The 23630-nt window shown below is 44.7% G+C and overlaps 2 protein-coding genes across 4 annotated transcripts in view; one reads left to right on the forward strand and one right to left on the reverse strand.

Annotated features, from left to right (window-relative positions):
* The window catches only part of MTRR (5-methyltetrahydrofolate-homocysteine methyltransferase reductase), a 32086-nt gene extending 22428 nt beyond the window's left edge, over positions 1 to 9658 (reverse strand). The window contains exons 1-5 of the mRNA XM_008689911.2: positions 9587 to 9658; positions 7508 to 7668; positions 5641 to 5794; positions 3733 to 3850; positions 797 to 1175 (exon numbers count right to left, since the gene is read on the reverse strand). Coding sequence (XP_008688133.1) covers positions 797 to 1175; positions 3733 to 3850; positions 5641 to 5794; positions 7508 to 7636 — 780 coding nt within the window. The 5' untranslated portion in view covers positions 7637 to 7668; positions 9587 to 9658. The remainder of the gene's footprint in view (positions 1 to 796; positions 1176 to 3732; positions 3851 to 5640; positions 5795 to 7507; positions 7669 to 9586) is intronic.
* A 119-nt stretch (positions 9659 to 9777) lies between these two features.
* FASTKD3 (FAST kinase domains 3) lies at positions 9778 to 18847 on the forward strand. 3 transcript variants are annotated; one of them, XM_008689912.2, is made up of 7 exons: positions 9778 to 9868; positions 10727 to 12197; positions 12845 to 12930; positions 15337 to 15511; positions 16712 to 16781; positions 17335 to 17449; positions 18474 to 18847. In XM_008689912.2, exons 2-7 carry the CDS (start codon positions 10760 to 10762, stop codon positions 18570 to 18572), a joined length of 1983 nt encoding a protein of 660 aa, XP_008688134.2. In that variant the 5' UTR covers positions 9778 to 9868; positions 10727 to 10759; the 3' UTR covers positions 18573 to 18847. The 3 variants fall into 3 exon arrangements, with proteins under 3 accessions (XP_008688134.2, XP_008688135.2, XP_008688137.2); XM_008689913.2 differs by lacking the exons at positions 17335 to 17449; positions 18474 to 18847 and having other exon boundaries at positions 16589 to 16775; XM_008689915.2 differs by lacking the exons at positions 15337 to 15511; positions 16712 to 16781; positions 17335 to 17449.
* The last annotated feature ends 4783 nt before the right edge of the window (positions 18848 to 23630 follow it).

Genomic DNA, 23630 nt, shown 5'->3' on the forward strand with positions numbered 1-23630 from the left:
CCACGTGGAACCCCACAATGAGTCGCTCTGAAGAAAGAGGGTGCGGCTCTCCATGGAAAGATTGGCTGCAATGAAATTTATTCTAGGCACGATGGAAGAAGTTTCAGGGTGCCATATAGTGGCAGCAGTGAGGAGAAATGAGTTGTTATTCAACTTAATGCTCAAAATTTATAGACTACTTTAAAGGCACTTCTTTATTGATAGAAAAAATACACTTGACAATAGAAAATCACGTAATATAGGCAAAAACCGGTAAGATGTTACCAAGAAAAAGAATCATCCCCAAAGTGGAGCATCCAGGACACCCACGCTGAAAAAGAGATTTTACTGTAAATTAGTGCTTTAAGTGTAGCGGAGGTAATTTAACGAGTGCCTACAACTTGCCATCACCTGACTCACATCTAAAATGAGAAAGAAATTAATTCTCCAAAAGACAGAGAAACTGAGCTCCTAAACTATTTGCTGCTTCAAAGACAGAAGTGAGGTCATACAAGTGCTTCTGCAATGCCCAGGCCAACTTTCTCTGTAAGCGGTTAGGCAGTAACCATCTCAGGCTTAGCCGGCCTCCAGGTACCCCCTGAACCCTGCCACTGCAGCGGAGAAGCAGCCACAGACCACATGGGAACGGACGGGCAGGCCTGGTCCCAATAAAGCTTTACTTCCAAGACAGGCGGTGGGCCACACTGGCCAACAGGCCAGTTTGCTGACCTCTGTTGTAATGTAATAAACAACAACAAAGCCACACCCTTGGTAAGTTAATATTCTACAGCATGAGGCATAAAGTAAAACCGCTTACCTGGCCGAGAGACTCCTGAAGATGCACCTGCAAATATTCTGGTGGTAAGGCGGGAATATTCAGAGAGGCTTGTGAAAGTGGGGGTATCGAGTGGGTAAGTGAAGACTCAGATGCTGCTGGTGGAGCACTTGACTGACTTCTGTTCACTGCATTCTGTTCCCGAACCTCAGAATCCTTTCTCCCTGGATCATCTAATCTCAGGAGTTCAACTTGTGATTCAAGGTGTAATAATTCTGGTTTCACAGGATCCATCTTTTGGGAGGCATTAGATGCCATCTTAAGAGCTCCATTCCTCTCCTCTTTTCCTCTACTGGACGTAAAATGCTTCGTGAGGGCAGCCCAGAGTCCGTCAATCCATGGCTCAACCACAAGTTCTAAACTGGATTATTGTAATAAAAGAGAAAAAAAATAAACAAATGCCTAGGTTCTCCATTTAAATATATAATAATGGGAGAATGGTAGTCTACTTGGCAGAATGCTATGCAAATGTCAATATAAATAAAATACAAAATATACCTATCATTAAATTAAAAACAATGTTATCGTATGTTCATTAGAACTTCAGCTGTAAAAAAAGCGTGTATGAGCGTATATAAAGGTCAGAACAAAAACAAAGCCATTTTAGTAATAGGCAACAGGAATGGGATCACTCTTAACTTCCTAAAATACAGCCGGTATTATTTTAAGAAGTTGTAATTTTAAGTAGGCCTGTGAAATTTTGATGAGGATGACAGAACTTACACCAAATCCAAGTCTACTCTAATATCACATGATAATTACATATGTCAAATGCACCATCATTTTTCCCCTTAGCTAATTTAGTGATTTTTTTCTCCTATAGGTTAAAATATCACTAAGAAATCACTCTGATTAATGCTAGCTATTCTAAGTAAACAGTTTAAATCTTCAACCGGTTCTAAACATTTTTGATGAAATTTTCAGGGAGTCTGAACATAAGAGAAAAAAAACCTAATTTTCCGTTAGGGAAGTTGAATGAATCATAGATACATTTTAGAATGTGGTAGTGTATTTACTAATAAACAAAGTAGGGCAAGCCAACGACAACATCCCCTACATTCCCTGAACTGAGAAACTTGGAGTAAACCGAACAGGTAAGAAGCCATGTATCAGAATCTTAGAAATCACATCTGCCTCATTTTTAATCACAACTCAAAGGACGTATCAATGAAGCTCTAATTCATAAAGTCAAATGACAGGAGAAGGCACATTTCAGACCTCTGTCTTATTATGACTCTGGCTATAATCTCATTAGTACACGTCCACTCCTCAGAGCCTTTGGAAAAGCAAGTACATAAAACTCTGGATTCAACAATGACAGCTAAGTTTAAAACGCCATTTTCATAGCTCCGAAATACTCAGACGATAATACCCCAGCAGGAGAGCTAGTGTCCACAGAGTACTTACTACAGGGCAGACATTATTCTAAGAGGAAAACCTGTATCAATTCATCTCTTCCTCCCAAAACCTTTCCACAGCACACACTGTTATCCTGTTTCACAGAAGGAGAAAGTGAAGCACAAAGAGTAAGCAACATGACCAAGATGTCAGTCAGTTATGGGGGGGGGGGGTATCGAGGATCTGCATGCAGGTAACTGGACTCCGCTCTGCATTCTCAACCCCATCAGTGTGGGGGCTGCTGCACCAAGCCAGGATATTTCCTTGAAAATAATTTTAGAAGAGGAAAAATTCAAGTGAGGTGGTTAGGTTGAAAATTTAAGAGATGTCCGTTGATGAAATACACATTCAAGAATTTTAACACTGGATCCAGTAAATGAACAGGGAAACTGAAAGCCTCTGAAGAGAGGGAAAATATGGACTCAGTGATAGGCCCAATGGTTTCTGGAAGAAGTTAGCAAGTAAATGGCTCATGAGATGATAAACACTTAATGGCAACAAGACTCTGGCAAAAAACAAAAAACACACACACACAAATCAATACAAAGAGACAAAACTAAAAGGTGAACGTGGAAGACAATATGGTAGAGCTCTGTCATGATCAAGAACATATACGCTGGAGATGTGGAAAAAAATCCAGCTCATCCCCGCCACAGACAATGATAAAGTGGAGGATGGCTAAGTGGAAAAAGAAGTGTCTCCAACACACCCGTGCAAGGTGGTGCTATGCAGAAAAGCAAGACATTTGCTAAATTTGTCATTCATAAACAAAGATCAAGTGAGTGAGAAGCTAATATATACACCAAGTAGGAAAAAAATCAAGTGGGTATGCTGTCATCTGCTTAAAGAGCCAAAGACTACATGATAAACTTAGTTGTAGAACAATATCTATAAGATCTTTGAATAAACACATAAGGAGGATTTGAAAGGTGGCACACGGGGTGAAATACAAAACTGTAAAAACAAGAGTAAACTAATGGAAATAGGAAGTATACTTCTGGCTGGCACCATGGCAAGTGGCCATTAAGAGGGTAAGGACAGAGCCAAGGCACACAGTGTGCCGTGAACACCTCTGCCTGTGCTCTCTGCCAGTGACACGCAGCCTGCGGGGCGCCCCCCATGTGAGGACTCGCACCCAGTCACTCTGTGCGCATGCCAGAGAAGCCAATACGCAGGCTATCAAAGTTCCTAAAGAAAATGTGGACTTCTACACATGCCTACACACTTCAAGACGAAGATAACTGTCCTGAGGCAGCTTTTCAAATTTCTTCTGTTAGAAGGTACCGAGATGCGAGAGGCACTTAAAAATGTCAACAGAATACGTAAATCAAGCTCTGGCTGATCTTTGGTCCTAGGGCTAAAACAAAACAAAACAAAAACAAAGCTAACGAAGGAAAATAACACTCTCAAAAGCTTCAGTGCAAAATCAAAAGTCATCACATTTTACAAACTCACAAACTTTCACCTAGCACACAGAAGGGCTGACTGGAAATGGCAGAGGAGAAGCACACGGCTCTTACCCCACGCAGTCATCCGCATGGCCGGTGTCATAGAAATGCTCGGCACCAAGCTCCTGAAGTCGCTTATCGATGATCTTCCCACCGTTACAGAAGTATGTGTATTCTGAATCACCCAGCCCTAAGGAGCCCAAAGAGGTTATGAGTGCACACACAGTAAGGTTTAAATTTAAAAAAGATATACAGAATATTTAAAACAATACCCTTCCATGCTCTGATTAATAATGTACACCTTCATTATCTTCTGAGGTTTTCCTTGAGTAGTTCCAAGCATGCAAATATTTGCCTTCTATTTTACAATATTAAAGCATCAGACCCCTCAAAACAGAAACAAATACTTCCTGGCCACTGTTAACAAAAATATTTTCACATTGTTGTTTCCATGAATCTGTGTAAAAATATGGAAATCTTAAAAGAAGAATTAAAGAGGTTTAAAAAAAACATAATACTGGTGTTTGCAGACTTTTCTGGTCTAGCACAGAGGTCTGCAAACTACAGCCTGTGGGCCAAATACCACTCATGGTCTTTCTTTATAAATAAAAGTTGAGCTGGAACACAGCCAAGTCCATTTGTTCACATACTGTTTATGGCAGCTCTCTAGCTGCAACAGCAGAGTTAAGTAGTTGTTACAAAGAACACATGGTCTGCAAAGCCTAAAATATTTATCATCTGGCCCTTTATTGATTTTACTGACCCCTAATTGAGAGCACAGACAGGTCCATCTGCAACATAATCATTTCCTATTATTTCTGTGTTAGATGAATTAGGAACTGCTATGTTTCCTGGTAAGAAAATGGACTAACATTTTCATACTTGGTTAAAAATTTAAGATTAAAAGCGTCCAATTCTCAGTTGTTTAATCTCCATGTACTTTCACAAAAAGAACAGGGTGAGCAACTGGGGTGGGGTGGGGGTCCATAAATGGCCTAAGAGTGACTAGAATGGTTGGACACTTTTGAGGAATTTTATAAAGCAACACACATGTTCATTCTTGAAAATAAAGAAATTAGAAAAAATTTGAATAAAAAAATGTAAATACTCTAAAATACAAGACAGATCTTAGCAAGGGTCATAATCTCAAATTTCTAATCAGTTACTTATCATAGCATAATCTACTTTTGTCAGATACCCTCCCCCAAAATAATTCTCAAAGAAGATTCAAAGAACATAGATCACAAGCCAGGAATATGGGCTCTGAATTCTCTCTCTGGTGTCCTATCTTGCTGAGCTGGTCCTTCTGATCCTTTATCCTAGTTTTTTAACCTATACTTCACAGAGCCCTAGGCCAGTGTTTATCTGGGATACATATTAGAATCAACTAGGAGTTTTTAAAACCATTGGTGCCAGGGCCCCACCTCCAAACAATTAAGAATCACTGGAGGTAGGCCCAGGTAACAGAATTCAAGGAAAATGTCCCCCGGCTGATCCTACGTGTGGCCAAGATTAGCAATCATCCTAGAGCAGTGGTTCTCAGGGACATTATATCTACCTGGGAGCTTGTTTTTTGTTTTCTGGTTTTCTTTTTTCTTAGAACAAACAAACAACAACAAAAAACCTCAATAAAACAGCATTCAGAGTTGTTCCTTCAGGGTTTTTTTTGTTTTGTTTTGTTTTGTTTTTTACCAAATTGTGGGGGGGAATTCTGAAAATGTTTCCTAGTTGAATGTGATGTGCAGCCATGGTTAAGAATGCTACTCCAGGGGCTCCAGAGGAGTTGCTATGGGATGAAGTCAGGGGAGGCATTCACAGAACACAGGACATTACAGAAATGTATAAAACCTTTAAGTGTAAACAGAAAACCAAGAACAAAATCTTTACAACTATATATCATGGTTTTGAAGAATTCATTCAGATACCAACATTAAAACCAGTAATAACTGAGAAGAGGCAGAACGCAAACACAGTCCATACCCAGTAATCCATAGCGCAGGTGAGCAAAGAAGTCCCCCGGCAAAGCCTTGTCCTGTATTGCTTTCACGAACTTGCGGGCGGTGTCAGGCGGGTCTCCGGTGCCCGTGGTAGAAACAACCACAACAAGAGGCGCCGTTTCAGTTTTCAGATCATACTACAAAATGAGAATGGCATGTCAAGATCTACGGCCACACGCAGTTTTGACCTAACACATCAGCAAGGCAACCAGCTAGGTCTCCTCTACCCAGAACATTCATCTGTGCTGCACATGGCTTCACAGCACAGAGGGTGCGGAGTGTTTCCAAGCTGGGAAAGTGCAAGTGTTGCTCCTCGGACACCATGGAACCTGGCTCACTCCTCACTCCCTTCGGGTCAAGGGAGCTGGGAATAACTGAGGGGGTAAATGGAGATAATCGGCATTTCGGCGTCTCACAGGTTAGTTTCTTCATTCTAATTCTCACCTAAATTTAAATATTCCAAAGAGGGCACTTCACCCTCTCTATTTCTAATGACTCCATGAGCTCTACTGCTCATGTGTATCATCCAATCTGACTCTGAGGGATTCACTTATTTTTCATGCTGATACAAGGATTTGAGTGAATGGATTACCAGGTGATTCGATGCTTACAGGAGACAGCACAAGCTGTGTATTGAACTTTCAGTTTGTTAAAGTAACTTCATCTCGAAAAGGACTACCATGACCTAGAAAGTAGATTGCTACCTGTTTAAACCTGGATCAAGAACTGGAGAAATCAATCAGCTAGGGAGAGCAAACAGGCCAAACATGACACTAAAAAAAGAACATGTACTACTCACCTAATGTTCAAATAGCTGCTGACCCCAAGGGGCCAAATCAGAGCTAGTTAAATGGTGCTGACAAGGTTTTATTTGTAATAATGGATTCAGATTATATTCTAGCATGTGGCATCCTCAACGCCAACACTGAAGTTACTGTAGGATCACAGAACCTGCTGATCGGTGGTGTCCTCCAGGATGCTCCCTGTTGGGTGAGTGGCTACCTCTGGGGTCACCTTGACCCTGACACATAAAGGAACATGAAGGTTCTCCTATGAGCTGAGTTTCTAATTCACTTGTGCCAATGACAGTCTAGTTTTTTGAACTAGAGATGTGGGAAAGGCCAGAGGAGGTTATGAACTTGAGTGAGTGTACCGGCAGGATAATTTTTAAAGTACTGAACTAAATTTGACTTGTCAGTGCCTGGCACGTCATCTTATACTCATATAAAAGCTCCTGTTAGTTCCTATGGACTGACTTGTCTAAAACAGTAAAATCAGACTAACTGAAAAAATACAGATCTGTTACAATCTTACATAACCTATGGCAAGAATTTCTGCAGAGACTGAGCCTAAAAACAAGCAGTCCCTGACCTAAAGAAGCTGTATCTCCTCTAGATCCTTACACTTCTACTTTAAATTCTATTCCACAAAAGAATTGCATGGTCCTTCACTTGGGGAACTCTGACATGAATGGCAAGGTCTTTACTTTGGGGAAATACAAACAGGGCACTAGGATTCATGAGCTGGAAAACACATGTGCAAGCGAACACACATCTCTTACGTTCTCACAGTCGCCCTGAGAAATAAACAAGGCAAGCATTACTACTTCCCCTTACGGTTGAGGAGTACTTGTTTCGGTTTTTGAGACTGTTCAGTCTAATTCAAATGTACGCTTATGTGTTTAAAAAAATGACAAATCTTACAACACAGTTGATAAAATAAATTTGAGCGTTGGGGGAAAGAAAAAAGAGTATGGAGGCATTTCGCAGCCTACTTTGCTGTTTAACATCACCTCCCACCAAAATACTTCAAAGCATGAAACACAGTAAAATCCATGAGTAACTGCTTACCTTATCTGACTCACTAATACAGTGAAGATCTGCAGAAAATCCATGTGCAAATGCTTTCTCACATATTTCTTCTGCTATGGCCTTTGCCTGTCCTTTCTGTGTAGCATAGAGTAACAAAAACCTCCTCATCACCTCGCGGCATATGCCACACCTTTAACACACTGTAAAAAAGAAGAGAGAAAAAAATGGATTTTTTTTTTTAACTGAGGAGTATACCACAGGTATTAATTCTCCCTCACAATCTTTTTTAAAAGACTCCAATAATATCCACACAGAATATGAAATAGACTTCTCTAAGTACGTCTGCATAATTCTCAGTGAGTCTAAAAAAGAAAATTCATCAAGCCAGGGAGAATACATGAGTAAAGCTCTTAAGTCCCTAGCTCAGAAATCTGATGCTGGGGTCAGACTACTTGCACTCGAATCCACTGTCCATCATTCACAACTGCAGAACCTCAGGCAAGCTTTTCAACCCATCTGTGCCTCAGCTCCCTCACCCTTAAAATGGGGATACTAGCACCCATCTGACAAAGATGTGCCAGCTGCAAAGACCTGGACCACAGCTGAGACAAAGCAGTGCTCAATAAATCTCAGATATTTTTATTTTAAAAAATGTAAAGGGCCACCTGGACACTCAGTCGGTTAAGTATCTGCCTTCAGCTCAGGTCCTGATCTCCGGGTCCTGGGATCAAGCCCCCAGTCGGGCTCCTTGCGCAACCAAGAGTCTGCTTCTCCCTCTCCCTCTGCTCTTACGCATGCTCCCGCTCTCAAATAAATGAATAAAATCTTTAAAAAAAAGAAACTGTAAAAATTCCACTGAAAGTGTGGCTTCTGTTCCTACATGATGCTAATACCAAATAAGCTAATCACAGCAGTGAAGTTAATCAAGCTACAGATTCTGCTCTGTTTAACTTAGTATCAGATACATACATGAGTGCATAAGTATGTAGGTACAGAGACAGAAAATATTTCCAATCCATTCAAGTTTAAAATGTTTTTCCTGAAGGGAAAACCAGGAGTAAAATATGGGACTCTCACAGATTTTTTTTCCCATACTTAACCAGGATCTAAAGCTGGGGCACTGTTAGGTGCCGGACTGGCTCAGTGCAGAGCGTGAGACCCTTGATTTCAGAGACTTGAGCTCCAGCACCCACGGTGGGTGTAGAGATTAAACAAAACCTAAAAAAATACTAAAATGAAACTGGGGAACTGTCAACTTGTAGGGGCAGATTTCAACAAATCATACCAAACCCTAACTTTTCATGAATGGACCATCAGTAGTTTTATGCTCCACTGACCAGGTACATCTGGGATAAATTAAACCACGAAGAAATTGAAAGAATTGTGTTAGATAACATTAAAATCATGGAATGCCCTTAGGGAACAGAACAGCGCCTGGCACAGAGCAGGTGCTCAATATGTCAGCTGAATGAACGAATAAATGAACGCTGTGAAGACCACACACATTTTAGGCTCAGCGAGAACTTCGAAAAAGCAATGATGGAAATGTCACCGTTTACCGTCACTATAGCTAAGGACCTCGAGCTCCTTCTGGGCGCTCCCGAGGAGGAGAAACCCCTCAGGACCACCACCACCTTACAAAGCAGGTCTGCGGCCCCCGTTTCTCAGAGACGGATCCCCGGCACCCTCGGGGCACCGGCAGGCGGAGAAGCGGGGGAGCAGCACTCCCGCGTGCCGCCTGGGGCCGCGCCCCCTCCTGACTCCCCACAGGTCCCCTCGCCCCCCAGTCTAGGGAAGTGTTCGAGACGGAGACGCCCACGGAGGGCTCAAAGCGACCTGCGGGGCCAGCGCCGCTTGTGCCAACGCCGCCGCGCGGCCGAGACCGGCTGGGGCGGGGGGCGCGGCGGGAGACCCCAGGGCCCAGCCTCCAGCGCAGCCCGCCCAGCAGCTCTCTGCCCAGCAGGGCCCGGCTCTTGACGGACCCGCGAGCGTCCAGCCCGGCCTCGAGAGGGACGTGCGGGAGCGGAGGCCGGTGCCTTCCCCCACCCTGTACCGCCTCCCCGCGGGCTCGAGCTGGGCAGACTGCCGACCCGGGGAACTGCAGCCACCCGGTTTCACCTGAGGGCGTCCGGCGAGACACTCCGCGTGAACGTGGGACCGCTGGCCCTACTCCCGCGCCTGCGCACTCTGTCACGGCGCGCGTATTTACAGCGCCCAAGACCAATAAGGAGCTCGGGAAGGAACTGGGCCAATCACAGCGCTCCGGGCCCGGGCGTGGCCTTCTCCCTGCACATGCGCCGGGCTGCTGGGGGGGGAGGAGCCGGCTGTGTAATACGCGTACGGAGGCTCACGAGGTTCTGGTGGCGCCGCACGGCTCGGATCTCCAGCTGTCTGAGCACGGTAGGTGTCCCAGCGCAGTAGGTGTCCCGGCCCGGCGTACGTGAGTCCGCGGCTTTACCGAGGTGTCCTTGCTGCCGTGGCCCGCCCGCTCCTCTCCGGCCGCCGTGCCTGCGCGTCTCGTGCTTGAGCGCAGGTTCCCGGGTCGCCGGGTTTAGAGGCGCCTGGCGCGTGGGGTTCTTTCATTCCTACGAGGACGCGGTTCCTGGGGCGCCTCGTCCCTTCTGGCCTGCACACACGTGTTCCTACGTTCCAGGCAGAGCGTTTAGGTCTACACGGAATGCCCACCTTCCCCTCTTCGTGCCCTGCATCGTTTTACTTCTTTTAAATCCGCCTTTTCCCCCGTGGCCAAACTAGACCCATTTCTTCCTCAGCCCTCGCCCGATCTTTACTTCGAGAGGAAATCAACACCTCAGGCCTTTTATACGTGTTTTGACCCTTGCTTTGCATTGACCTATACGAATTTTGGCCTTTTTACCCGTTGCTCCTTTTGGGTATATTTAACCAAACGCAGTGCTTTCTATCAGCCAATATGCAGGAGGCGTGTTTAAGGTGTAGACCGCCTGAGTGTGAATCCCCGCTCTGCCACAGACGAGCTGTGCAAACCGGCCAAAATAACCTCTTTGGGCTTCAGTTTTCTCAGCTGTGAATGGCGGTGCGTGGCAAATAATAGCGAGTTTTAATCTCAGCTGCCAGCCACTTTTCCAAGCTGCTGGGGCAGAGACTGATGTTTGGGTACTTGTGTTTTAGTGGGAGGTTTTTATAGAATCATGTTACCAGTAGTCATTCTTAGTTTCATAATCATTCAAGTTGTTGAGTTATGTTCTGTATATATTTGACCATGTTTCTTATTTCCTGTAGTTATAAATCAAGAAGAGTTGAGAATCTGATGGCATGGCTTTAATTACCTTGAGGAGGAACCTTTGCCATTTGTCTGATTTTCGGATCCACGGAGCTCTGGCTGCTCTGAAAAACCATCCTGTAATTCATGTTCACAAGGTAGCTGAGGAGCGTCTGTGTCCGTGGTTCTGTTCACCACAGTCTGAGCCTTTCAAGGTCAGGTTCCATCATGGCTGTTGTAAAAAATTCCATTCAGAAAATGGAAATGACCTTCATCCAGTTGGTGAGCAGGTGTTCTCTCAAGCACATGACTGGGATAGGCCTGAGCAAAATCTTAAAAGTGTAGATGACCAGATGTTTTACAGGAGACTAAACAACTTCACCTCATCGGAAGAAGTGTTAAGTTTTATAAGCACACTGCAAACTTTGCCTGATACTCTAGCAGCAGGAGCCTTGCAGCGGATTTGTGAGGTGGAAAAAAAAGATGGTGATCAAAAGCTGCCAAAAGAAATCCTAAAGAATAGTGTCTTTCAAGCCTTATGCATTCGATGTGAACAGGAATCCTCAAGTCTGCCAGACGCTGTTTTGGTGACTGCTTTGCACGCCCTGACTCTGTTGCATGTGGATCCCCAAAGTAGCTTGTTACTGAACTTGGTGGCAGAATGCCAGCGTCGTCTCAAAAGGGGTGGTCTGGAAGTTCACAGTCTTTGTATTCTTGGGGAAAGTCTGATTCAACTGCAAGGTCCAGGCTGTGCGACGCTAGAACTGATTATATATCAACTGCAAGGTGAAAAATTGGAAGAATTTACTCCTGAGGATATTGTGGCCCTTTATAGGATCCTGCAGGCTTGTACTGAAAAAGTGGACCAACACCAAGCATTTCTAAACAAGCTGAACAATTTTTCTCTGTCAATAGTTTACAGCTTGAGTCCTACGTTGATGAGCCAAATGATCAGTGCCCTAGTGGTTCTTGATCAAACTCAGGCACTTCCTCTGGTTATAAAATTGGGAAAATATGCTGTGAGGCATATCCCTCATTTTACTAATGAAGAGCTCAGAAAAGTCTTAGAGGCTTTCATATACTTTGGGCACAGTGACAGATTTTTTACAAAAGCCCTAGAGCAACATGTAGCTTCAGTGTGTCTCACTTTGGATCCTGAGGTTGTGAGCAAGGTCATGGAGTATTGCAGTAGGAAACAGATTCTTTCAAAACCCATCCTCGATGCAGTGGCAGAAACCTTTGTCTGCCAGTCAGAAAAATTTTTGCCTCATCAGATTTCTGAGTTAATCGAACCATTTGGAAAACTCAATTATTTACCCCCAAATGCCTCTGCTTTATTTAGAAAGCTAGAAAACATGTTGCTCACTCATTTCAATTATTTTCCACCCAAAACACTACTGAAAATTCTCCATTCGTGTTCACTAATTGAATGCCATCCGGTCAACTTCATGGCAAAAATATTCAGCCCTTGTTTTCTTCAAAAGCTGCAAGGTGAGTTGGTTGTAACTTCTAAAGTGTGGGGAAATTAACCCTGGAACATGTGATGTTTTTGAGTCACGTATCTGTCTGTACACTACGCCATGCGCCACCTCTGTTTCCTCTTCCATAATAATCTAAAGAAGAGGTCTGGAATGTCAGGTGCTGGTGGTCTGGAATGTCAGAGTTGCAGGGTGATGGATCACTGCACAGAGAAAACCATTTCAGGTCAATAGACTGCCAACCTGAGTCTTATGGGATGTGACATGGCCCTGGTCATAGTTACAACATGTCAGAATCCATGAGAGCAACTGGCGACTTCTTCGTTTTGAAGGGATGGCGTTGGTCTTCACAACTGATGGGCACCCAAATATATCAGGTGTCCGCGTCTCCATAGTTGAAGGGAATTCTCACTGATTTTAACATACCCGTTACTTTTAATCTGTAGTTTGGAGCTTGAGCTCCTTGGAAGTTAAAATGAGATTGCATTGATGGCAAGCAAGAAGGCATAATTAACTCTGACACGTTCCTTTCCCCAGGTCATTTGAAAAGACATAACTTCCGGAGTGGTTAGCGTACATTGTGCATTCTTGGATGTTCCTTTTTTCGTCACACATACCAAAATCCAAACTTAACCACAACTGGAATGCTTTTTATTTCAGGCGAAGAATTGTATTTGGACAAACTGAGCCTCGCACAGCTGACCCAACTGTTCCTAACCTCAGTCCTAGAATGCCCTTTCTATAAGGTAAGAGCAAGAGCCAGAGCTGTGTTGCCTTATTTCCCTGTGCGAGCAGCTTCTTTTTTTCTCCCCTCGCCCAGTCTTTTAAGTTTCTCCTCTTTTGTCTCAGTAACCTCATCAGAAAGCAGAACTTTCATTCACTTGGAGTTGCTTGCCACCAGGTAGCCTTTTCTTTGATAAATCGGCCCCATTCCTATTGTCTTTGAGGGACCCATTTCCTGCTGCAAGATGTCTCGGAAGATTTTGTCAAGTGCTGCAGTCAGAGCGCCCCTTAGATTCACTCCGAGGGCTGTGAAGGGCTTTAGCCCTCCCCATAGCTGTTGGATAACAAAAGTGCGAATCTCTGGACTAAGCAAATCCTCAATGATTTCAAGTACATTTTTAAGCCAAGCCAGAAATTGTATTCTTCTCTGATAGGGTTTCGTTTAGGTGTAATTTGTGCTTCCCATCTGGCATTCTAGAGATTCATTGTCCTAACTTAATTAGGCCCCTTGTGTAGGATCACGGGTGGCGTCTCCAGACGTGCTCATACCTGCCTGTCCACCAGGCGAGACTGAATCACCTTTAAGAGTAGCTGATTTCGGAGTAAGATGTAAGAATGGAGATACCACTAATTTCTTTAAAGCAGCTTCAACAGTGCTAAGGCGCATAAAGGTCAGTGATTCTTACCCCCAACCTCCTTCCATCCCTGACGGAGCTGTGTTGACAGCAGTTTTTGTGTCCAAATGTGCACAGATGCACAGACACTATCCTGTTTCTCTCCTGCCTTGGAATGGGGCTCTTGCAAGGACAGTGTGCTTTTATATACCCAGTCTATCATGAACATTCCTCGGGGTAACACACAAAGATTAAGTGGATTCTTTTTAAGAATGGCATGCTATTTCCAGATATTTATTCTGTTCCATCATTGTTGGACCTCCAGGTTTTTCCCAGCGTTTCTCTCCATCAGCAGGCTGTAATAAACATCCTTACATGTCCTTTCCTACCGGAGCCTTTTTGTTTTTTGAGCTAGAGAATAGATTCCTGAAAGTGAGATGACTGCATTACCCACAGATGTGTCGCCCCTAATGGTTGTAGATGTCTCTGCCCCTGCAGGAAACAAAGATGGCCGTGGCCCTGCCCCTTCTGTCTCCATGCGTTATCAGTCCTTTCATTGTTGTTACTGGACTTTGTGAAAAAGACTACTGTGTCACATGTTTAGATTGCATTTTAATGAGCAGTAACAAGTTGAACATATTTTCACAGTGCTTATTGGTCATTTACATTTGCTATGAGTCCTCTTGTTACCTCCTGATTCAGGCTCATATTGGATTGTCTGTCCTTTTTTTTTTTTTTTTGGCCTAGAACACATTGTAAGGTACAGATATTAGCTCCTGTATATCTGTGTATGTTGTATATATTTCCTCCTGGTCTGTAGTTCTTAATTTTTTTCTTTTTTCTTTTTTTAGCGAGAGAGTGTGTGTGCATGTGCATGGGGGGGAAGGGTAGAGAGGGAGAAAGAGAAACTTAAGCAGACCCCACACTGAGCGCAGAGCCTGAGGCGGGGCCCCATCTCAGGCTCCCTAGGTCATAAACTGAGCTGAAATCAAGAGTCAGACGCTTAGGGGCGCCTGGGTGGCACAGCGGTTAAGCGTCTGCCTTCAGCTCAGGGCGTGGTCCCGGCGTTATGGGATGGAGCCCCACATCAGGCTCCTCCGCTATGAGCCTGCTTCTCCCTCCCCTACTCCCCCTGCTTGTGTTCCCTCTCTCGCTGGCTGTCTCTATCTCTGGCGAATAAATAAAAATAAAATCTTAAAAAAAAAAAAAAAAAGAGTCAGACGCTTAGCTGACCGAGCCACCCAGGCACCCCTGTAGTTCTTTTGTTTGTTTTAATTTAATATTATTGATGGTACCTTTTTGTTATATAAAGTGTTTAAGTTTTCTGTAGTGAAATCTATCCATCTTTTATGGTTTCTTCTCTCACTTCAGAATATTTTACCTGTCCTAATATAGATATTTTTCTGAATTTTTAAAAGTATCATTTCCCTTCCTGTATTCAGCTCTTTAACTCACCTGGAATTTATGATAGTCTGCGAATGATGCTAGAACTTTCACTTAGTTCTTCCCCAGGCAGATTAGCCGTTGCAGCATGTACCACATAGCTATGCTTTTCACCCTAAACTGAAGTGTCACCTTTATCATATTATCCTCTACTAAAAACGTGAGTGTCCTTAAAGCCCTTAAAGCAATTCTCAGAGTTCCAAAGATGTTTCTTGAGCTGTAATAGCATTGCTGTTCCCTCCCTCCCTTTCTTTCTGTGACCTCTGACTACTTATAAAACACATTTAAAAGATATCTAGAACTATTGGATTTATTGGATTTATTTTCTTGTTTTGTATCTTCCTTTCTCACGTTTAAACATCCAATTTTTAGGGTCAAAAACTTCTTCCTAAATATCAAGTGAGGTCATTTCTTACTCCGTGCTCTTCTCTGGAGACGCCTTTGGATTTTCAGCTTTACAGATCTGTGAAGATTGGACTGATTGACCTTTTGGGAGCAAGATTGTATTTTGCTTCAAAAGTGTTAACGCCCTATTGTTACACAATAGGTGAGTAGTAGGGAGTTGTGCTATTGCTTACCAGCCTCGGCATGCTGGGCATGCTGTCCTCTCTGGGAATCTGTGGGATTTAGTAGCCACTGGAAGGTCTGGAAAAGTAGCGGAGGTGGCCCTTCCCTGAAGGCGGATTGGAACAGTGGTTGAGCAGTAGGGCTGTGGAGTCCAGACTGGTAGCCACATGGTAGCGGAATGGTTTTGGGGCAGCGTAACCTTTCTCTGCTTGCTGCTTTTCTGTAAAATGAGAGTAAGAAGCATAGTGACGCAGACTTGCATAAAGACCGAGTGAGAGTGTAGAGTGACGCCTGGAACGAAGGAAGTGCTGTGATGTTGTTAGCTGCTGTTGTACTCCAGGGCAGCGCTGGCCAACACAGCAGCGCAGCCAGTAGTACCTGTGGTTGCTTGAATTGCCATTCACTCAGATTTAAAACCCATCCAGAGTTCCGTTCCTTGATTGCACGAGCCACATGTCAGGCACTCAGACTGCCAGGGGGCTGGCGGGTGCCGTACTGAACAGCAAAGGTGAAAACACATGCTTCGTGGCAGAAAGTTTTGTTGCACAGGGCTGACTAGAGAGTTCAAGTCCTTATGCCCTTCACGGTTTTTTTAAATTAATGAGTAAAAGAAAATCAGCTCAAAGGTGACGGTGTCCGATCGGCTTCAGGTGGTCATAGCTCACCTCCTTACATGCTCTTTTTACAAAAGGAATGGCAGGACACCAGAGGGAAGGAAGTGGGGGGTCTGCTGTGCCCAGCGACCACATGTCAGGGTGCAGAAGGCATCGCCTACCTTGGAGGCTCTGGGAGCCCCAGTGATGAAAGTTTTGACTTGCAGACGTTCTACCCATGTTTCGCTTAAAGGATTTTCTTCATTCTCCGGGTTCAAGAATGCCCACCACTTACTACAAGGAAAGGAGAAAGCAGGCGAGGTTCTTGTCACGCCCGATATCTTGAGGACCCATTCCTGGTTTTCACATGCTTGAGCCTCCTTAACTTCAGGCTGACTTGGTTGATCATAGAGCCGGTTAAAGTGAAATTCTCACCGTGGTCTGGTGTGGTCATTGCTTTGCAGCCTTCAGCACAGCTGGTACATGGCAGTGTGGAAGAATTCAAAACAGAAGGAGGAGGAGGAGGACAGGCGCGTAGTGTTTGTGAGGGTATCACACGGGGAATGTTTCCTTTCTTCTCTCACCAGATGTTGAAATTAAAGTAGATGAAGAAGGATTAGTACTGCCATTTACAGTCAGAGAAGACGTGCATAAAAGGTAAAGAAAGCTGGTGTGGTTTTTATGTGACGAAACTTGGCGGGCTTGATAATCGATGCTGTTTTCTCAAGGTGGGAGAGTAGACGTGGTTCTGGAAGTAAAGACACTGGTGTGCAGCGTCCCAGTTGTGGAAATTCTGTGTAACGTAAACATTAGTGTTAATAAATTTGAGTGCAGTTTCGGCACAGGAAAGGCTAACACACCCATGAGTTATTGAAAATAATGCTGACACATGGAAATAGCCGAATCTCAAGTAAACCCTTGCCACTAAAGAGTGTTCTAAATATTTTGGATTGTCTTAAAAATTAAATTTCTCCCTCTTACCAGATAAAGGGCTAGTATCCAAAATCTATATAGAACTTATCAAACTCAACACCCAAAAAACAAATAATCCAGTCAAGAAATGGGCAGAAGACATGAACAGACATTTCTCCAGAGAAGACATACAAATGAAAGACATACACATGAAAAAATGCTCCACATTGTTAACTAAATTGAATTTAAAGAATTTAAAAAGTAATAGAAAATTAAGTTTTCCCTTCTGATTTTTCAGGGTAGCACTGTGCATTGATGATCCAAAAAGATTTTCTCTTAATAGCAAAACCTTACTGGGGAAGGAAGCTATTAAACAGAGACACCTGCACTTGCTTGGTTATCACGTTGTTCAGGTAGGAGTTCTCCGGCTTCCTTTGCTCCAAAAGCGATTCCTACTTTAGATTTGCTGGTGGTCTGCCAGCCCAGGGGACCAAGAATCTTACATCTAGTTTAAATGCCAACTTTGTTCATTAGGCTTAATCTCTGTTTATGTTTCAAAATACAGAACATTCAGACCTATTTTCCAAAAGTGAGGTATCCCTGTATTCTCTGTAAGCTCTGCTAACCTGTGCTTCTAGAATTCTAAATTATTAGAGTATAAGTTTTGCTTTCATTTCCCCCTGAGTTAATGAATAGAAATAGACAGGAGGACCCATTAAAACCAGGGTCCTCACCAGCACTTAATGCCTCAGCCCTTGTTTGTGTTTGCGGTATCGCGGGCTTAGCGAGGGCTCCTGCGAGGAGTCGGCGGTGAGGGTACATGGAGCTGCCAGTCTGCTCTCTGCTCTCCTGTCTGGTTTCTTTTTTCCACTCCATATTTCACCTACATCCCCAGACTAATTTTCCTAAAGCTAACATGCCAGTGCGTGTTCAGAAACCTTTATTGTTCCTTCACCACTTACAGGATAAAGCGAAAACCCCTCTACATCTGAGCCCCTCTGTAGCTGGCCCGTGGCCAGATCCTCCGCTCCAAGTGCGGTGGCCTCTTCCCTGCCCCCTGTCCCCCCCACCACGCTTTCTTGCCTTTCTCCCTTTGCCCACGCTGCTTCCCCCATCAGACTGGTCTCCCCCGCTCTGAGTATCCAGATTCCGGCTCAGTCTGGGCTCCTGGCTCAGGCTCACCTTCCGCCCTCATCTGAAGCGTGAGGTGTCGCCGCACCAGAGCTCCAGTGTTCTCCGCATCTTCTGTGTATTTACTGAGCCCTGACTATGTGCGGCCGCTGTTGGGGGCACTGGGGAATACACGATAAATAGCTATGAGCTTTGCCCTTCGGGAGCGTACGTGCTGCCAGCGGGGGAGAGTTCGAGAAACCAGAACACCAAGGTGACTTCAGAACATGACAGATTACAATGTCTTTTATTTCCCTCCCTTTACAGATCCCCTATTATGAGATCGAGATGCTAAAATCAAGAGTGGAATTGGTGGAGTATTTACAAAGAAAACTATTTCCTCAAAATGTGGGCATTCGTTGGTAACAGAAGGAATCCTGGCTTTGGGACTCAGACAGTGAAGACCTTGTGTTTTCGTGGGACTCAGTACAAAACCAGAACGTATGTTGTGTTTAGCCGTATGTTCGTGGACTGTGGCGATCTGAAAGGGTCTAGTGTTTTCGTGGGACTCAGTACAAAACCAGAACGTATGTTGTGTTTAGCCGTATGTTCGTGGACTGTGGCGATCTGAAAGGGTCTAGTTTTCCTTATACCATGTATACACTTACCAGTGGTAAATTTAAAATAAATCTTTATTTTTATTTAATACTATTATAGGTCCTTTTATACGTGAAGCAAGCAATTGAGTACAATAAAGGAACATAAGGAGTGTCATTATTTTTAAATCTTTTTTTTATGGTAGTTATTTGCTAACTGAAAATATTTTCTCTCGAGTCCTTTGTTTTCTCTTATAACAACTATAAGGAAGAAATCTTGTCTCGTATTTCCCTCTTTCATACTTTGTTAGAGGCAGTCATACATGGAAAGGTGAAGGAACAGTGGAAAAGAGACTAAGACCATGGATAGAAATGTGTCATTACAGAATTATGCAGAAATAACTCTTTAGTTAATAAATGTTTTCCATTGGAATGGGAGCTATTTATCCTTTTTTTAAGGTGTAAAGATGTGAGAGTTAACCTATTTAGGTGGGGTTTGAGGAGGGGCATTTGGTTGAGAGAGAAGCTTCTGAATTTTGAATCAGGAATGGATCAGGTTGTCTCCCAGTACAGATGCGTCCTCGCCCCGTTGGGGTCAGGTTCAAGTTTCAGGGGAGAAGAGGACGAGGGGGCCAACTGGTGTAGAGAGAGCCCTGGAGGCACTCGGGCTCTTCCACCAACGAGTTCTGTGACCTCGGACAGGGAGCCCGGCCGCTCAGTAGCATGCGCTCAGTGTAGGCCGAGCCCCTGCTCAGCTCAGCAGCAGATGCTCCTGCGAGTCCCCGGCCTTCTGATCTGGGTTTTGGTCCCACTTTGCAGGTTCGTGGACCAGCAGCGAGCTTGAGCGGCCTGCCCTTTTCATGCATCATAAGAGCTGAAAGAAGGTTCCAATCTAGTCTTGAGGCGCATGCGAGCACAGTGGCTATTCTCTAGCCTAGGTTTGAGCTCCAGCTTTTCCACGTGCTAACAGATGACCTTGGGCCTCCATTGCCACATAGATCATCACGAATAATTACAGGGCTGCGGATAGCTTTCTGGGACTGCCATGACAAAGTACCATAGACGGGGCCGCTTAAAACAACTCTCTTTTCTCAGGGTTCTGGGGGCTGGAAGTCTGACTTCAGTGTCAGCAGGGCCCGCTCCCTCTGCCAGCTCCAGGGGAGGGTGCGTTCTTGCTTCTTCCAGTGTCTAGTGGCCCCAGGCGTTCCTTGTGTGGCTGCCTCACTCCAGTCTCTGTCCACATTCACATGGCTGTCGTCCCCGTGTGTGTGTGTCAGTTCACATCGTGGTCTCCCTGTGTATGTATTTCTGGCCCAAATTCCCCGCTTTTTACAAGGACTCAAGCCATATGGGATCGGGGCCCACCTTAATGACCTCATCTTAACTTGACAGAATCTGCTCTGCGAAGACCCTATTCAAATAAGGCCATATTCACAGGTATTGGGGATTAGCTTTGGCGGGTGGGGGGGGGCACAATTCAACCCATAACAGGTTGAAATGAGAATTAGTTAAAATACGTAAAACACTTGGAAAAGTACCCAGAGCAGAGTAAGGCCACAGGGTCAGCTAGTGAAGGGCACGCCTCCAGCTGTAGAGAAGGAAGCACAACAGGCAGGGGGAGGTGGGACCAGGGAGAGGAGACTGGAAGCCGGTGTCCTGTGCCCACGTGACCTCGCCCCCCCCTCCGGGGCCTCCAGGCCAACCTCACTGCACCGCCCACCTCTCCCCATGACTCCCTCGTCCCTAGCATGGACTAGCCTGAGACTTGTGAGAAAAGACGGGAAAAAGACCCAACAAACAGCCACACACACGTGGCGACGGTCAGCTCTGAATGCTGTGAGGAGAAGGTATGGCCCCAAATGTTCTTCCTCCACCTTTCCTGTTGCTGTAAATCCTCCCCTAGCAGGACCTTTTCTTCCTCTTGCTCTAATGCAAATCGGATATGCCCGCCCCCCTGCCCTTGTGGTCCCATCCTCTGGTGTGCTGCTGTCTCTGGGGCTCTCTCCCACCCCTCCTCCGTTCGCAGACGTTTTTAAAGCGCTCAGGCAACGCTGGGCCCCCCTGAATGCTGCAGCTGCAGGGGCAGTGGAAAAGGGTCCAGCCTGGAGGGGCAAGGAGTCCAGTGAGGCGAATCAGTGCTCAGATGATGACAGCGACGAGCCGGCTGGCCCCCTGAAGGGGGTGCAAGACTCGGAAAGCAGAACACTCCAGGCCCCCCCGGGGAGGGAGGGAAGGCTTCTTGGAAGCCTCGGGAGCCAAGTTTAGCAGAAAGGGAGGTGAGTCTGTGCAGTGCAGAGCGTTTCAGGCTTGGCCTGACCACAGAGCCCCTCGCACAAAGCAGATAGGGCAGTCTCACCAAAGGAGGCCAGACGGACTGACCTTTGTTTTAAAGGAAATTTTAATCCTGAAAACGTGCAAGTATGTCCTAAAGATCATCTAGGCTAGTAAATAGATATAAGCTTTCTGGTTTCACCAATTGGAAGTGAATTTGACAAACTAAAATGATAAAGGCAAGTCCTCATCAACTCAATCCTCAGGCCCCTGAGTTGAAATGTTTGCCCATACAAGCAAAAGTGATGGTATTGTTGGAGTGACATATCCAGTCCCATAGCTCTTGCTACCATACATCCATGATACCTTTCAGTATCCTGCTGTAACTTTTCAAAAGTAAAAGCGAAGAAAATTTTTTAAAAAGGGAAAAATTGTTCTACTCTCCAGCAAAACCCCAGAAGCACCACGGTGATATTCTTCAGGCCTACCTCTAGGAGGCAGCAAAGCTCGGACGCTCCCTCGTTGCCGAAGTTCAGAAGAGATTTCTGGAGAACAGTGGATCCTCTGTAGACACGTGTAGGTGGGGCAGGAGGCAGGAGCCCTGGGAGCACGGGGTGACCATTCCGCCAGGACAAAACAGGCAGCTTTCCTTACGCTCCTCTAAGGAAGGAACGCGCTTTGCCTGATCAAGGCCTACCAGACATGGAGGGTAAACAGGACACGGGGGCGAAGATGCCGCTGGAGACCAGGACCCTCTCTGCCCGCTCTTGTTCAGCCCGGTGTGTATGGAGACTTGGTAAACAACTGTTAGGTGGAAGGAGAAATAGGAAGGAGCAGAACTTAGCATGGTTGATAGGATTCTGGGAAGGCAGAAGCCCTCGGTTCCCTGTAAAAACGCCGTGCCCACTGGAAGACTTCATAAGGACACTGAGGGCACCTGGGCTCGGTGGTGGTGAGCTCTGTGAGTTAGTCCCCAAAAGCTGAGATTTCCCCAAACTGGAACATGCCCAGACGCTTTGGGGAGGGGGGAGGTTGGACACAACATCCCACATTTATCTTACCTTTGGGGACTCTGAGTCGGCTTCTCCTGCCTGGCCCAATGTTAAGTCCTTTTACACGCAAACCTGCTCTGCAGAGGGTATCTCCAACCCAGCTTCACTCAATTTTGCCCCAATCCACCCCTTCCCAAGTCCTCGGATCGCCCCAGCCATCCCTCCGTTTGGTTCCCCCGATGTGCTGTCTCCCTTGCCTCAACAGTCAGTAGGCCTAACTTCACATTGGTGGTCTTTGGCTGTTGGACTCATCATAAGACATTTTACTTTAATACATGAGCAATCCCGTCTCAGAAGACAGGTGTCTGTCTCCCCACCCGGTCCCAGAGTCCCTGGCACCCAGTGCACACTCTGTGATATTTTGGGTTCTGATGATTGCAAGAAAAAAAATCTCTCTTAATTATTCTACTGTTTTTTACTTTTATTATGGAAAATTTCAACTCACAAAAAAAGTTTAGAGAAAGAACGGTGTAATGAATCCATGCGAGTCCTTTTATTCAGCACGAAAAATCAGCACCATTTTCCAATTATGTTTCATCTGTTCATTCCCTTTCCCTTTATTTTCCTTTTTTTTTTAACTGGAAAGTTTGTAGAGAAATCCAAGCTATCATGGACTTTTACCCTAAATACTTCAGTACGCATTCACCACCAACGAACAGTTTTTTTCCCTATCTATCTATTCTATTATGACAACTAACAAAACTAATAATTATTCTCTACGATCACGAAATACCTGGTCTATATTCTAAATTCCCTCTACTGTCTCCAGAATCGTTTTTTACTGTTGGCTTGTTTGAATCAGCTCCGAACGAAGGTCACACACTACTTGTAGCTGTTCCATCACTAAGCCTGAGTCTCACCCTGTGCCCCCTCCCTCACCTAGTTATCATGTCATTAATCACTAGAGAAATTAGATCACTTGCCCTGTGAAATACCTCAGACTATCAATTTGGTGTTAGCTAACTTATTCCTTCAATTGCTGTATTTTCTGTTAAATTTAAAGTTAGGTCCAGAGGTTTGGTTAGATTCTGCTTAAGATTTTTCATCAGGAATGTCTGCTTCAGAGGTGGTATTATACGGTAATGCCCTGTGGTCCCCGCTTACCGATATTTACTAAAATGGGTCGGGAGGTTCCTGCATTACCAGCCTGATCCGCCCACTGCATGTATAGTTTGCCATTAGCCTTGTGCCTCATGATTTTAGCATCTCTTGGTGATGGCTGCCTAGATCCATTATTCCAGTAAGCGTTTGGGGGAAAAAAAAAAAAGATTTTCTATTTCTGTCATCACTTTTACCTTTATTAGCTTGTATTCATCTACAAAGAAGAGATTTCTCTCAACTATTTGTGTACCCTAAAGTACGATTTATACAGAAAAAAAATACAAGAAACAAAATGTTAATTTCCTTGTATCCATTTTTAGAATAAAAAGTTAGTGGTCTGGTCAGGTTTTTTTGTCTTAGGAAAGTTATCAACTCTTGAAATATATATATATATATATTGATATGTTTCAGTGTATAACAGTCACCTTTTTGATGCTTACATTGTGCCCTTGTAGACCAATGGG

The sequence above is a fragment of the Ursus maritimus genome, unplaced genomic scaffold (assembly GCF_017311325.1).
Source record: "Ursus maritimus isolate PB19 unplaced genomic scaffold, ASM1731132v1 scaffold_15, whole genome shotgun sequence".
Classification (NCBI taxonomy): domain Eukaryota; kingdom Metazoa; phylum Chordata; class Mammalia; order Carnivora; family Ursidae; genus Ursus; species Ursus maritimus.

Coding starts and splice junctions, on each gene's coding strand:
- FASTKD3 (XM_008689912.2), top strand. CDS start 10,760: ATGGCTTTAATTACCTTGAGGAGGAACCTTTGCCATTTGTCTGATTTT. Junction 12,931..15,336: donor TAGAATGCCCTTTCTATAAG/GTAAGAGCAAGA, acceptor TCCAATTTTTAG/GGTCAAAAACTTCTTCCTAA. Junction 16,782..17,334: donor AGAGAAGACGTGCATAAAAG/GTAAAGAAAGCT, acceptor CTGATTTTTCAG/GGTAGCACTGTGCATTGATG.